At 53.4% G+C, this 13,511-nt stretch overlaps 1 protein-coding gene across 2 annotated transcripts in view; it reads right to left on the bottom strand.

Annotated features, from left to right (window-relative positions):
* The window catches only part of LGR6 (leucine-rich repeat containing G protein-coupled receptor 6), a 126,931-nt gene extending 114,631 nt beyond the window's left edge, over positions 1–12,300 (bottom strand). Inside the window, exon 1 of one of the 2 annotated variants that reach the window (XM_011931761.1) lies at positions 11,906–12,300. In XM_011931761.1, the coding sequence (XP_011787151.1) occupies positions 11,906–12,117 (212 nt within the window). In that variant the 5' untranslated portion in view covers positions 12,118–12,300. Of the gene's footprint in view, positions 1–3,343; positions 3,349–11,905 lie in introns of those variants that run through there. The other variant, XM_011931762.1, reaches the window with a different exon arrangement.
* Positions 12,301–13,511: the final 1,211 nt, after the last annotated feature.

Genomic DNA, 13,511 nt, shown 5'->3' with positions numbered 1-13,511 from the left:
GGCAGGAGAATGGCATAAACCCGGGAGGCGGAGCTTGCAGTGAGCTGAGATCCGGCCACTGCACTCCAGCCTGGGCAACAGAGTGCCAGACTCCGTCTCAAAAAAAAAAAAAAAAAAAAAAAAATTTTTACACAGCTCTCTCACCTGTAATCTCAGCAAGTTCAAGACCAGCCTGGGCAATATAGTAAGACCTCACTATAAGTTTTAAGTATTTTAATTTTTAAAAAACTTAAAAATTAGCTGGTTGTGGTGGTGGGCACCTGTAGTCTCAGCTACTCGGGAGGCTGAGGTGGGAGGATCACTTGAGCCCAGGGAGTTGAGGCTGCAGTGAGCGGAGATCATACCATTGCACTCCAGCCTGGGTGACAGTGCAAGATCCTGTCTCAAAAATAAATAAATAAATAAATAAAATAAAATAACACACACACACACAACCAAAAAAACAGCATGGTAACAGCAGAGCAATGACCCAAGCACGGGGCCCTGTGTGACAGCGTGGAGGGCATGTCTGTGAAGGGATCTCAGGCCACCCTGGACCCGGTCCCCAAGCACAGTTACGGTAACTGCGCTTGGGGGACCGGGTCCAGGGTGGCCTGAGAGGTGAGCTGGTTCCCAGCCCTGACTCCTTTCGGTCCTGAGCTCTCATCTGTCCCAGGTAAGTGAGGGTGGCAGCCCAGGTCCTGTCCCAATTCTCATTCTCTCTTGCTTTTGTCCCAGACAATGGTTCCGCTCCTTTCTCGTCTCCTCCCAGCCTTCTAATCTGCTCTGTCCACCACAAAGGCAGGGGATTAGTTTACAGCCCCTTCCTGCCTCAACTCTCACAATTCCTGGACACTTGATCTAGCGTCCTCCATCCTCAAACACTTCTAACCCTGAGTTGCCCCAGATCTGGAGCTGAGAGGAAGGGAGAAAAAATGAAATGCACACACTGGATCTGTTTACAGCCCTGTCCTGAGCGCCCCCTGCAGGCAGAGACCCATACTGGGGTGGGGAGTGTGTTCTTGAAGGACGTTTGTGTATGTTTGAAGGAGGTGTGTGTGTGTGTTAGGTCTGTGTGTGTTTAGAGGTGTGTGTGGGTTTGTGTGTTTGAAGGAGGTGTGTGTATGTTTGAAGGAGGGGTGTGTGTGTTTGAAGGAGGTGTGTATGTTTGAAGGAGGGGTGTCTGTGTGTGTTTGAAGGAGGTGTGTGCATGAAGGAGGTGTGTGTGTGTTTGAAGAGGGTGTGTTTGTGTGTGTTAGGTGTGTGTGTGTTTGGAGGTGTGTGTGTGTTTGAAGAAGGTGTGAGTGTGTGCTTGAAGGAAGGTGTGTGTGTGTTTGAAGGAGGTGTGCGTGTGTGTTAGTTGTGTGTGTGTTTGGAGGAGGTGTGTGTGTGTTATGTGTGGGTGTGTGTGTTTGGAGGTGTGTGTGCTTGAAGGAGGTGTGTGTGTTAGGTGTGTGTGTGTTTGAAGGAGATGTGTGTGTGTTAGATGTGTGTGTGTTTGGAGGAGGTGTGTGTGTGTTAGGTGTGTGTGTGTGTTTGGAGGAGGTATGTGTGTGTCAGTGGTGTGTGTGTGTTTGAAGGAGATGTGTGTGTATTAGATGTGTGTGTATTTGAAGGAGGAGGTGTGTGTGTGTTAGGTGTGTGTGTGTGTTTGGAGGAGGTATGTGTGTGTCAGTGGTGTGTGTGTGTTTGAAGGAGATGTGTGTGTATTAGATGTGTGTGTATTTGAAGGAGGAGGTGTGTGTGTGTTAGGTGTGTGTGTGTGTTTGGAGGAGGTATGTGTGTGTCAGTGGTGTGTGTGTGTTTGAAGGAGGTGTGTGTGTGTTAGTAGTGTGTGTGTATTTGAAGGAGGTGTGTGTGTGTTAGGTGTGTGTGTGTTTGAAGGAGATGTGTGTGTGTTAGGTGTGTGTGTGTTTGGAGGAGGTGTGTGTGTGTTTGGAGGAGGTGTGTGTGTGTTAGGTGTGTGTTTGAAGGAGATGTGTGTGTATTAGGTGTGTGTGTTTGGAGGTGTGTGTGTGCTTGAAGGAGGTATGTGTGATGTGATCCCGAGAAAAGGAACCATGAGCACAGATCCTGCCTTCAGGAAGCTCCCAGACTGAAGCGGGGGCATGGCCCCTGCCCTAAAAGAGTTCCCATCTTCTGATGCAAAGAAACATGGCTCCTGTCCACAAGGAACCCTGAATCTGATGAAGTAGAGCATCATAGTCAGACAAACATACAGACAGATGGGGACACACACACGCTACAAAGACATAGTGAACATAATACTACCTGATATTTTCACAGGAAATAAAACCACACGCCCTGTGTGCAAAACACCCCCCAAGCAGGATCTTGCTTCATGCGACAACTCATTGGGCAGAGATGATTCTCGACACCTGACAAACAAGTGTCAACCTTGGTCTTCCCATTCCTTGGCCTGTGGGTTTTCCTTTGCACCACGACCACCTTTCAGGGGCTTCCGCATTAGGGACCTCAGTTAGACACAAGCGTTCCCCCCTCTGTGCCCCGCCTGCTGTGTGGTATCTGGCCCTACCTGGGTGCGTTTCTCACTTCCTATAACAGGTCACAGTTATTTGTGCGTGTCTTATCTCTCTCTCCAAGGCTCCAGGGGAGAGGAAAGAGGGCAAGTATTCAATCCACATTTGTCAAATGAACAAACGAATGATTGAATGAATGAATGCTTGCTCCTCACAACAGCCTGGGAGTTTAAGTGGCACTATGATTGGTTATTAACATGGGGCATGAGGGGCACTGCAGCACCAGTGGGGAGGACAGGTATTGCCAGAATCCACACAGTGTGCTGATAGCAACTGAGGCTTATACACACTCTACCAAACTGCGCTGTTCTTCTTCATGCAAAGGAACATGGAGCACGTTGGGAGAGGTCTAGAGACCTGGAGAAAAGAATCCTCACACCGGATTCACTGAGAAGGCTTCCTTCCTATAGGAGGTGCTAAAAGCTTCTTAGCGGGGGGCTGCCTTTGGCCTGTTTCCTGGGAGCCAATGATTAACTCAGATAGGGGGGCAATTCTAACTTGAAGATCACATAGGGAGTTGAAATAAACCTCCGTGTACTAGGCTCCCATTTTCCTGGTTCACCCACATATTCCCCTATACAAAAAGCCCTCCCTCTTCCCTGCAAGAACCCCAGCAATGCACTGGGCTGGGGCTGCTACGTGGAAACAGTGGCTCCGCACTGCTCCTCTGTTCCTCCCCCTGCATGAGTCCATCTGCCTTGGCTTTGGGCCTGGAGGCCACATCCAAGTCCCTGACACTGGTGCAATGGAAGGCACTCAGCACCTTTCTGCCACCTTTCTGTCAGTCTGGACACTCTCGGGGACACTCCCACCTCCTCCAGCACCTCCAAGGGCAAAGGGGAAAGGATGGCGGCGGGGCAGAGAGTGAGAGGAACTGTGTCCTAGGGCCGACCCTCTGGGTCTCACTCTCAGCAAGCCCTAGGCAGGCAGAGTCAAATAGGCGAAACGAAGGGCCATTGCAGGCCTGCCTCCACCCCTTCTCCCAAGTGCCTCTCTCAAGGGGAGACCAGATAGATAATAACCATAGCTCCCATAGATTGGACATTTGCTATGCGCCAAACACTGTGTCTAATTATAAACATCTTTCCGTATGCCCGTTTTGAAAGTAAGAAAACAGAAGCTGACAGAGGTGAAGAAACACACAGCCGTAGCTGGTTACTGCTGGAGCCTAGCCTTGAACCCATGTCTGCTTGGCTGCAAACATGCACTCTTCCTTCTATAGCAGTGCTTCCGGGTGTGTGCCCAGATGGGGTCTCCTATGCCTTGGGATGGCTGGATGCTGCCCAGGGTTAACTGGGTGCCTTTCCCCTGAGAGGCCTTGTTGGTTTACCCGGGACGCTGAACACCTTGGATTGGGTTTGTGTGTTTGCATATGTGTGTGTCTGTTTTTAAAATGTGTTCCCTGAGGGAAAAAGGGCAGAAAGCCCTGCTCTAGAACATGCTGCCCCAGGGAGTGGGACAGAACAGGTCATGGAGATGAAGTACGAAAGCCCCAGTGTGGTTCCTCATTCTATCCTGGGCTCATGGCTTCCCCTTCTCCTGGCCCTGAATTAAATCCTTCTGGTCTTCAGGACTCAAGCTTCTTCTCTCGCCCCTGGGCCTTCTCTGACCACCTCAGTCCTCTTTCTCCCTTGAATGCCCATGGACCTCACCTCTGGTCCTCCCTGGATGCTCCTGGGATTATCTGATACAGTGAGTTCACTTTTCACGTGCACCTGGCTGGTATCTCACTGAAGTCATCACCCTGACTGCCTCCCAGAGGACCCAGCAGACAGTAGGTCCTCAACATCAATGCTGATGATAATCTCCACACTCAAGGATTCCGTCTTACCCTCCCCAGAGTCCCCAGTTTCTGTGCTGAGCCCCAATATCTTCCCCTCCAAGCAGCCCCCATAGATGGGCTCCCAGGAACTACTGCTGGTGGATGGGAGCGAAATGGGGCAAACCACTGATGCTTCCCCTAGAAAGACAGGAATTGTAAATAGGCTTTGAGAGGCTGCTTGGCCTGGGATTTTGACATGCCCAGAGTCCTGCTCATTCGCTTGGAGCTTGGAAACCCCTCAGCTGTGGGCCTCTGAGAGGCAGTAGATAAAGTGGGTAGGAGGGAGGCTGCCTGAGCTGAAATCCCCCCACCAGCAACTATTGGCAGGTTGTCTTAGGCAAGCTCCTTAACACTGAAAAGCCCTGGTTTCCTCACTGGTAAGCGGGGATAACACTAGCACCTCTCTCATGGGGTTTATGTGAGATGATGCAGATAAAGTGCTTGAGCACACTTCTTGCCACATGCCAATCATTCAGTAAATGCTGGCTATCACTATTATTGATAAAGGAAGAGACACCAGGGTGATGTTGGATTCCTGTGTATGTTCCTCTGAACCTATGGGGGGCCATCGAGACTGGGTCCCAAGAATGAACGTTCCTGAAGAGCTAGTGTCTTCCTGGAAGAAGATCACAGTCCAGGGAATGAAGACATCAAACAGGAAGGTATCCTCACCGTGCTGGAGCAGACAGGAGAGGCAGAGAGCTGGACACAAGGTGCTTCCCCGGCCCCAGCCTCAAATTCACATCTCACAGCTAATCAGAGAGAACCCTGATCTCCCAGGGATGGGGGGAATTGAAGATCCAGAGCATAGGCATCCCCTGATGGTTTCTGGAGGAGAAAAAAGATCGTAGCAGAGAAGGGAGAACTGGGGATGGGACACAAAGGAAACTTCAGTTCTGGAGGTGCCTTAAGTAGCCGGGCCCAGCCCCTCCAACCCGCCAGCCGCCAGCCTGCCCGTGGCCTGCTCTGGCATGGCTCCGGGGGGCACAGTGCCAACCCCTGAGCTCTCCCCCCACCGTGTCCTTTCGCTGCTTCCAAAATAACTCTCTGCTCACTGCCCAAGTTTGGCCTCTCGGGTGTTTTTCTCCTCCTGGGACCTGTTCTCCCATGTCTGAAGGGTGAGAGAAGAGACCTGAATTGTCATCAGGGACTGGAGATCACTCCATTTCTGCCAATGGACTAGTTAGTACAAGGGGCCCCCACAATTCTCAGAAACCCCCAGGTCAGTGAGTTCATTTCGGTTTGGCTGAAAGAAGTTGCCATTTCCAACCTGGGGAAGGAGGATTGGCATTTTCTCCCCCACTCCATCTCCTGCACCTTCCCAAGGTGTCTGAAGCCCCGGCAGGCTCCTTGATCTTGGCCCTGCTCCCAATAGTGAGTCACTAGCCTAAGGTCAAACAACCCATTAAGGATGAGCTCAGAGGAAGATCCTCATGGCCCCTCAGGGCATGTCTGCCCCCCCCCCTCCCCACCCCCACAACAACACTCCCAATCCCAAATGCCCCATCCACCCCTGCTTTTCCTTGGGCTATATAGCAGAGAAACTCTAATTTCAAGGAACTCCGATTTCTGGGGAGAAGCTGGACTCTCCAGACAGCGCTAACCTAGAAGCCCAGATTCTTCCTCTTTGGAGAGTCTCCCACCAGGCGGCAGGCTTAGCCCAGCTCCTCCGGGCATCGCCTGGGAGAAGGATCACTTCCTCCATCATCCACGCCCAGGAGCCCAAGAGCAGAACTGGCTGCTTGAATGGCCTGTTTCCCTGAAAGTCAGTGGGAGGGGCTTTGTTAGTAAAGAAGGAGGTTGGGAGGGAAGGAAGGGTGATCTGATGGGGCTCCAGAAGATGAGCCTCTGCCATCCTAACTCCCCATCCTGTCCCAGTAGCTCTGCTGGGCCCTTTTCATGGTAGTTTATTTGTAGTTGAAGGCATTAGGAAAAACTATATTAATAGTAAACATTTTGTAAGCCCTTATAGCATAAAAGACCCTTTGCTTTCTTTGTCTCATTTGCTCCTCCTCACAACCCTTTGAGGTGGATACTATTAGTGTTTCCATTTTGAAGACTGAGAAACTGGAGTTTGGGGGTGGTTAAGTGATTTGCCCAAAGACACGGCTCATCAACAGTGGAGCTGAGACTCGAGCCCGCGCCCAGCAGGGCCTCCCCATTCGGATGCCCTCTGTGCCCTGTCTGTCTCTCCCCTGGGGGGCATGGGTCAGTGCAGGAAGCAGGCTGCAGTGTGTGTGGGGCCATCAGGGTTGAGAGCCCATGGAATGGGGGGAAGGCGGGGTGGAGTGGGGGCGGGCTGGGGGCCAACTCTGCTCTGAGCCAGGCTTTCTTCTCCTCCGCCAGCCGCCCCACCCGGCCGCGCCCCATGCCCGCTGCTGCCAGAGCCGAGAGGTTTCCTTTTTCTTTTGCCTAGGGCTGTTTCCTGCCTTTCCTTTGAACTGGGGTGTTGGCTCCCCCACACATTCACCCACCTCCGGCGACCCCCCAGGTCTGCCTTCTGATGGGCCCGCCCTACTAGGCTCCACTTTGGAGCAAGGCTAGCACAGGAGAGCCCCACAGGACCCCACTTCCTGGAGTCACTGTACCCCTCCTTTGCCCTTCTCTTCCCCACCCTGGTCTGGGTGCTGCCTGGGTCCTCCCCTTCCCTCCTTCCCTTCCCTCACGGCCTGCTGCCGAGCAGCTCTCCCCGGGGCTTTCTCTGTCCCGCACCAGGAGCAGGGGACTCAAAGTGGGTTGCTCCTTGCCTCTCCCACTTTCTAGTTTTTCATCCAAAACATGGCTTCTCTGGACATTGAGGTACAGAGAAGTTTTGGGACTTGCACAGGGTCTCATAGCAACTGAGAGACTGAAGATTAGAACTCACAAACCCCAAGTTTCCGGAAGGAGGAGTCAAACTCTTAGAATCTATTAGAAAGGGCGATTAAGACTGGGCCAGGGAAGGGTGGCCTTGGAAGTGAGAAATGAGACCTGGCACATTGGCACCTCCACCCCCAATTCACAACACATCCTCTCCAAGGCTGGCTCTCCCCTGTTAAGGCCGCCTGTTTCTCTGCTTCTTCATCTCTAGACCATATAAGAGAGCACGCTGGGCTCTTCCATCAGGTGTTCCTTCCCCTCCCTGGTTTTTCTAGACTGTACTCAAAAAAAAAAAAAAAAAAACCTAAAATTACTCTGGGTTCCCAGTAGAGCTCATTCCATCCTCTTGGCAGCTTCTTCTGCCTCTCACAGGCCCCAACTACACACACACCTATCCTATACCTTTCATAGAACAGACCTGCTTCCCTCCCTCCCATGCTATTTCCAGGACTTCCTCCTCCAGGAAGACTTCCATGACTAACATTTCTTGGCCCTGGTCACCCTAATAACAACACTGGCTAACATTTATTGAGCTCTTCCCATGGACCAGACATTAAAACAAACCCTTTGCAAACATCATCTCAGTGAATCCACACAACAACCCTATGAGGTACATCTTAACCCTGTTTACAGGTGAGGAAACTAAGTCACAGACGGGCTAATCAACTGGCTGGGGGTCACATAGCTAGTAAATGATAGCATGAACTCTGCTTTGTTGTGGCAAATGTGGCAAATTTACAGACATCCCCTGTAAATTACCCTGTATCTACACACACGCAGAAACACACACAGACACACACAGACACATATGTACACACCATCTAACCTTTCAAACAAGTCAGGTGGTTATCAGTTATCACAGGCAATCTTAAAGGGAGTGAATTCCCAAGAAAGCAATTAGCAGTCTGAAGTGGGGGTTGCAAGGTGTAGTGGCCCGCCCTCAGCCCTGCTGGCAGTGGGCAATGAAAATGGGTGCTTAGGTGGGACTGCAAGTGCATGAGCCTCAGGTCTTTTACAATTAGGTATGAGACACCTTTTCTGGCACCATCTGTTTACTGACACTGCTCAGCCTGGGGGCCCAGAGTAACTACCCAGATCCTTCTACTCAGGAACAACTCCAGGGATTATCTGCTCAACAAGTTATATGCTGTCTGTGTACTCCTGTCTCTGCATCGTGTGCACATGCGATAGAATAGAACAAGAGGTGATCCTTTTGTAGTTAAGAAGCGTGACGATTGGGTTTTTGTGCTCACGTGTGAGAAGTGCCTCCCTCAAACCTTGTTATGAAGTCAGCACATTACTGGTCTTTTATTTTTTTAAAGAAGAAAGAAAAAATAATAGAACAAGAGGCATCATGTCTTCTCATCACCATCAGATTGGATGTCCCAGAGCCAGGGGCTCCATCTCCCCCTTGGTCTATTTCCAGAACAGGCCCCAGCCAGGGAGAATGTTGAAACCCCGGTGAGTGTCAATGAGCCTCGCTGAGACTACAGTTTAGGAGGAAACTGTTGAAAAAAGAGAGACATATGAAGGATCGTGAGTATCTGAAGTCTGTCTTCCCAACCTTGATCAAACAGGGCTGGCACTGAGTCCAAAAGTGGTAATAGCTTTTGGACATGATTGTCAAAGCAAAGAATACCAGTTGGTTATAAAGATGCCTTCCTGGTCTTCCCTAGAACCAAGATGGAGAGGTGGAAGCACCTACCCCATGACAGGTACTGGCTAGAAGGAGAAAATCTCACAGCCGTGGAGTGGGGGAAGAGATGTGAAGTCATTTTTATTAAGACCAAGTCAAGGAATGTGCAAGCGGACTTCCGGGCACCTTCTGGAGCCCATAGCTCCTGGGAGCCTCGTATGGTTCCGTCTATGGCTCCTTCTAAGGATCTTCGAGTCCTCTCTGGTCTGCTACTTCCTGCAGTGTTTTAACATTTTTCATTCTCAACTCTGTGTCAGGAGGACCTAAGTCCCCACCCTCCCTCCCGATCCCCAATCCCCAATTTTTACCAACTGGTTGGGCTCCAAGTCCCCAGAACCAGCCAAGTATTGATCAAGAGTTGCCCTGACACTCACCTCCCCAGCACGCAGCTCTCTTCCTCCAGCTACAAACCATTCCCTTGAATTCTACACTCACCCACTAGGCTCAATTTCCCGCCGGTATAGAGAGGCCTGGTAGCGTACCTCTGCCTCCACAGAGCACCCATAGGAGGCATGATAATACTAGCCACCACTTCAGAGTCACCCTCAGGTGTCAGGCACTGTGGGGACTTTCACTGAACATATTATCTCATTTACTCCTCTCAGCAACCTGCTTCCTCCTCTCCATGTACACATGAAGAACCTGAGGTTTAGAGGTGTTCAGTGAGTGACTCTCAGTAGGAGGCAGAGCTAGGAAGGAACCAAGGTTTGAGTGACCCAGAGAGAGGCACTGCTGGTTACATCATCAGATGCGAATCTGTGCTGTCTTCTGGGGTACATGGGGCAGGGCCAAGCTGGGCATCTCCTAACATCGCTGAAAAGAGAAAAGAGCCCCACGACTTCCCCACCCTGGCTCTTCTCCATGCCAGCCCTCAACCCCACCTTCAGGGGCCTTTGTGGTAGAGCCATTCTCCAGAGAGGGCAAAGAAAGAAAATTCCTCCTCTGAGCCACCCTCAGGACAACTGTAGGAATCCTTCATGCACCATCCACATGGGACCCCTCCCCAGCCCAGAGCAGGGGACACGGTCCTCTGCCACCTCCTTCCAATATTCCAGACCCCACTGCTAAATTCCCCACATTGCCTCAGGACCCATCATACTCTTTCTAGTTCCCACTCCTTCTCTTCTCTCCACCACTCAGAAGCATCCCCTGAGTCTTGAGAGAGAGGGAGTTTCTCAATCCCCAGGAAGACAGACCAGCTCAGAAAACTCCACCTCCACTGAACCCAAACGCAGAGTTCACAGCTCTGAGGGAACTATGACAAGCTAGCAGGAAAATCTTCTGCCAGCATGAATGGTAGGATGCTTGAATTCCAAAGGTGACACTGTACCTCCTTCCCCAAGTCCTTCTAGAAAAGGGATCATTAACCAGTCTAGGAAGACTTAATGCTGGGAAAGGAAGCTCTGGAAGGCCTTATCTTCCCTGCCCCTTCAACCTAGGCAAGGGACCTTCCTTCGGCTCACCCAGAGAAAGGTTCCACAGAAGTCATGCCTAAACTCTTCAGCTACAGGACCCTGTCTTCAAATGAACCAATGTCACATACTCCCAGGATAGAAAACTGCTGAAAGCAGGGCTGGTTTGGGTGTGGGGTGGGGCGGGAGCCTGCCCTGCTTTGCCAGATGTTGAGTGCCCAGGCTCTGTGCACTTGGTACCTTTATTCCCATGATTGCCTGTGCCATCACCCACTGCACTGTGAAGGATTCCATTTGTCCATCTGGAAGATGGACATTATTTTTCCCTTCTCACTCCTTCACCTGGCCCACAGCCTGTGCCTTTTGGAGTGGAGGGGGACATCCCAACCTGGGGACAGGGACATTTGGAGAGCAGTCCCGTGAAAAGTTGCCATCTGGGACCCTCTACCTCCCACCAGGACACTGCCAACACTGAGCACCCTTTTAGTTCCACAAATTCTTGCTAGGTCCACGTAAAGATTCGCCCAACCTCCTCTTCCTCTAAGCTCCGACATGTTGGAACCCCAAAGCCATGAGGGGCCTCTCTCAGGCGAGAAGGAGCTCTAGGATCCTAGCCCTCAGCAGAAGGCCCCAGGCTTTCCCACCTTCTCCCAGCTGCTCTGAGGAAGGTGATGGGGCCTGCAGACCTGGGCTGGAGGAGGTGTCCTTTCCCCAGAGCCGGGCTGGGGGTGTGGGTAGGTGGCCTGGAATGTGCTCTCTCAACCTCCTCCTGCCCAGGTAGTGAGCAGCCAGAGCCCCCAGCCCTCCAGTTCTGAGGGTAAGCTCTGCGAGCCAGACTGACAGGACAGCTGCCCCCAGTAGGGTCCCCTTCACGCGCCATCTCACCCCAACTCAGACGCTAAAAATGGTTCTCTGGTTTTCAGCCTCGGCGCCTGCCCACAAATTAGTGTCTCCAACACAGCCTCTTGGGACATGACTTTAGGGAGGACCCTGGGGGAGTCAGGAGGCCCCAGTGAAGGGAGATGGTGCTGGCAGAGTCCCTTTCTAAGGAGACAAGAGTGGATAGGGCCCCCCTCCCAGCTTCTGGGAACCCCCCCTCACAAAGGCCACCCAGCCTCAGTGTGACAGCCCTGCTGTCCTCACCATGGCAGAAGAACAGACATTATTTCCACCTCACTGGGGCATGCTCCCCTCACCTCCACCTCCAGTTCTGTCAGCTTTACCCTCAGCCACCATCCCGGGCACTGCTCTGCTAGAAGAGAATGTAGCAACAGGAGATGGGGCAGCCAGCCCTGCGCCCTCCTGCTCAGGGTCCAGAACCCACCTCGCCAAGCCTGGGCTCCCATAGTGAGCCCACAAGCGCGGAGGCCAATGGGGAAGCCAAGTCAGGGAAGCCCGGTCTCCCTGCTCACCTGATATTTCGTCTCAGACTCTTCTCCCCTCCCTAGTCCCGCAGCCGTCAACTTGGAAGGGGGTGAACCCTCTCCGTGATACCCATGCCCCAGGGCACCAAGCAAGCAGGTGCCCTGCTGAGGCCGAGACTGGGCACTAGCCAGCAGCCCGCAGGACCAGGTGGGGATGGGCGGGCAGTACTCACAGGTAAGCCGTCAGGGGGTCCAGGTCCCCCGGTACGGCGGACAGCCCGAGCTCAGAGCAGTCGGCAGACAGCATGATGCCGTCCTCCTGGCAGTGGCAGAGGGCCGGGCAAGCAGTGGGCCCCAGGCCGAGCCGGGGGGCGCCACCGGCGCTCCGGGAGGCGCACAGCGCGGCGCAAAGCCACAGTGCCCGGAGCCCGGGAGGGCTGGGCATCTCGGCGGCCGGGCTGCTGGGGCACCTGGCGGGCGGGCGTGTGGACGCACGGGCGCGGTGGCCGCAGCTGCTTCCTCCCGGTCCCGGTGGGCTGCGCCGTCGGTGGGGACCGCCCCGGGGGCTCTGCTGGGCGTCAGCGGCGGCGGTGGGAGCGCCGGGACCGTGCAGTCAGAGAGGGGCAGGCATTGTTGAGTGATCTTCGTTATTCGGTTTCACAGGCTGGGCTTGGCAAGGGAGGGAGACCCAGCCGGAGGAGGAGTCAAGGAAACTTTCTACTCTGCGGCTCGCTCCCCTTCCCTCCTTCCTTCGGAGCTGGCAAGAATTCCATCCAGGAAAGAAAAAAAAAAAGGAAGAAAGCAAAAGCAAAGAAACCCAAGCGGGCAAAGCTCAGCCCGTCAGAGACGTGCATTTGTTTGGAAAGGGTGTCCCAGGGCCTTGGCCCCAGGGTTGGGGACCCTCTTGCCTTTGGGGACAGCCACGGGGTCACATGGGACCAGAGGAGGTCCCCTCGTGCCTCCACCACGTTTCACACGTTTCACACTGGAGGAAACTGAGACCCAAGAGGAGAAATGATTTGTTCAGGGTGACACAGCTGATGGGGCAGCCTCAGAGCTGGAACTCGTCCGCCGTCCTCGGCCTGTCTTCTAGGACAGGAGAGAGGGGAGTGAGGGGCTACTCTGGGAGAGGCCAGGCTGCGCAGGGTTCCACTACAAGCTGAGATGACCCGACAGTGGGCAACCAGGAGCAGTCTCCTCACTGAGAGGCCGCGCCTTGACTCCAAAGAAACGGGTGTGGAGTTCCACCCACTGAGTGCACCCTGGGTGGAAATGCACTCCTGCAGCCTCTGTCAGGTTTACGGGCCGGGGACTACCTTGATCCCCGCTCCCAGGACTTCGGGAGGCTGAGGGACTGCGGGCAGCTCAGCTGGTTGTCAGAGCCCGCCTCAAAGTAAGCGGTTTGGCGCCACCTGGAGGCCGAGTGCTGCAGCTGCAGCTCAGCCACCCTGAGGCTGGAATCCCAACAAGGGGCTGACCTGGCCGACCCCAGAGCCCTGATGAGCAAGGGGCATGGTGGTTAACACTGAAGTCAATCGCTGTTCTCTCCTTAGACCATAGTGAGCTGGCTGTGCTTCCTTCTTGCTCTCTCTGGTGTATCCCATGCTGAGCCAAGCCCCAGCGCAGAGCTAGAGCAGGCTGTGGGCCCCCCTCCTTCCTTTTTCGCCCCGTCTGCCCATGGTCCAGCCAGAGGGTATACCAGAAACCTGGGACCTCAGAGCCATCCAGGATTTCTTCCACCCTGTACTTCCACATGCCAGGATCCTCTCATCAACACCTCTCCACTCTCCGATAACCTCCCAGGGCTAGAGGGGCTGCATAGCTGGACCAAGAAATAAG

The sequence above is a fragment of the Colobus angolensis genome, unplaced genomic scaffold (genome assembly GCF_000951035.1).
Source record: "Colobus angolensis palliatus isolate OR3802 unplaced genomic scaffold, Cang.pa_1.0 Scaffold91, whole genome shotgun sequence".
NCBI classification, from domain to species: domain Eukaryota; kingdom Metazoa; phylum Chordata; class Mammalia; order Primates; family Cercopithecidae; genus Colobus; species Colobus angolensis.
This window is presented reverse-complemented; position numbering and strand designations above follow the sequence as displayed.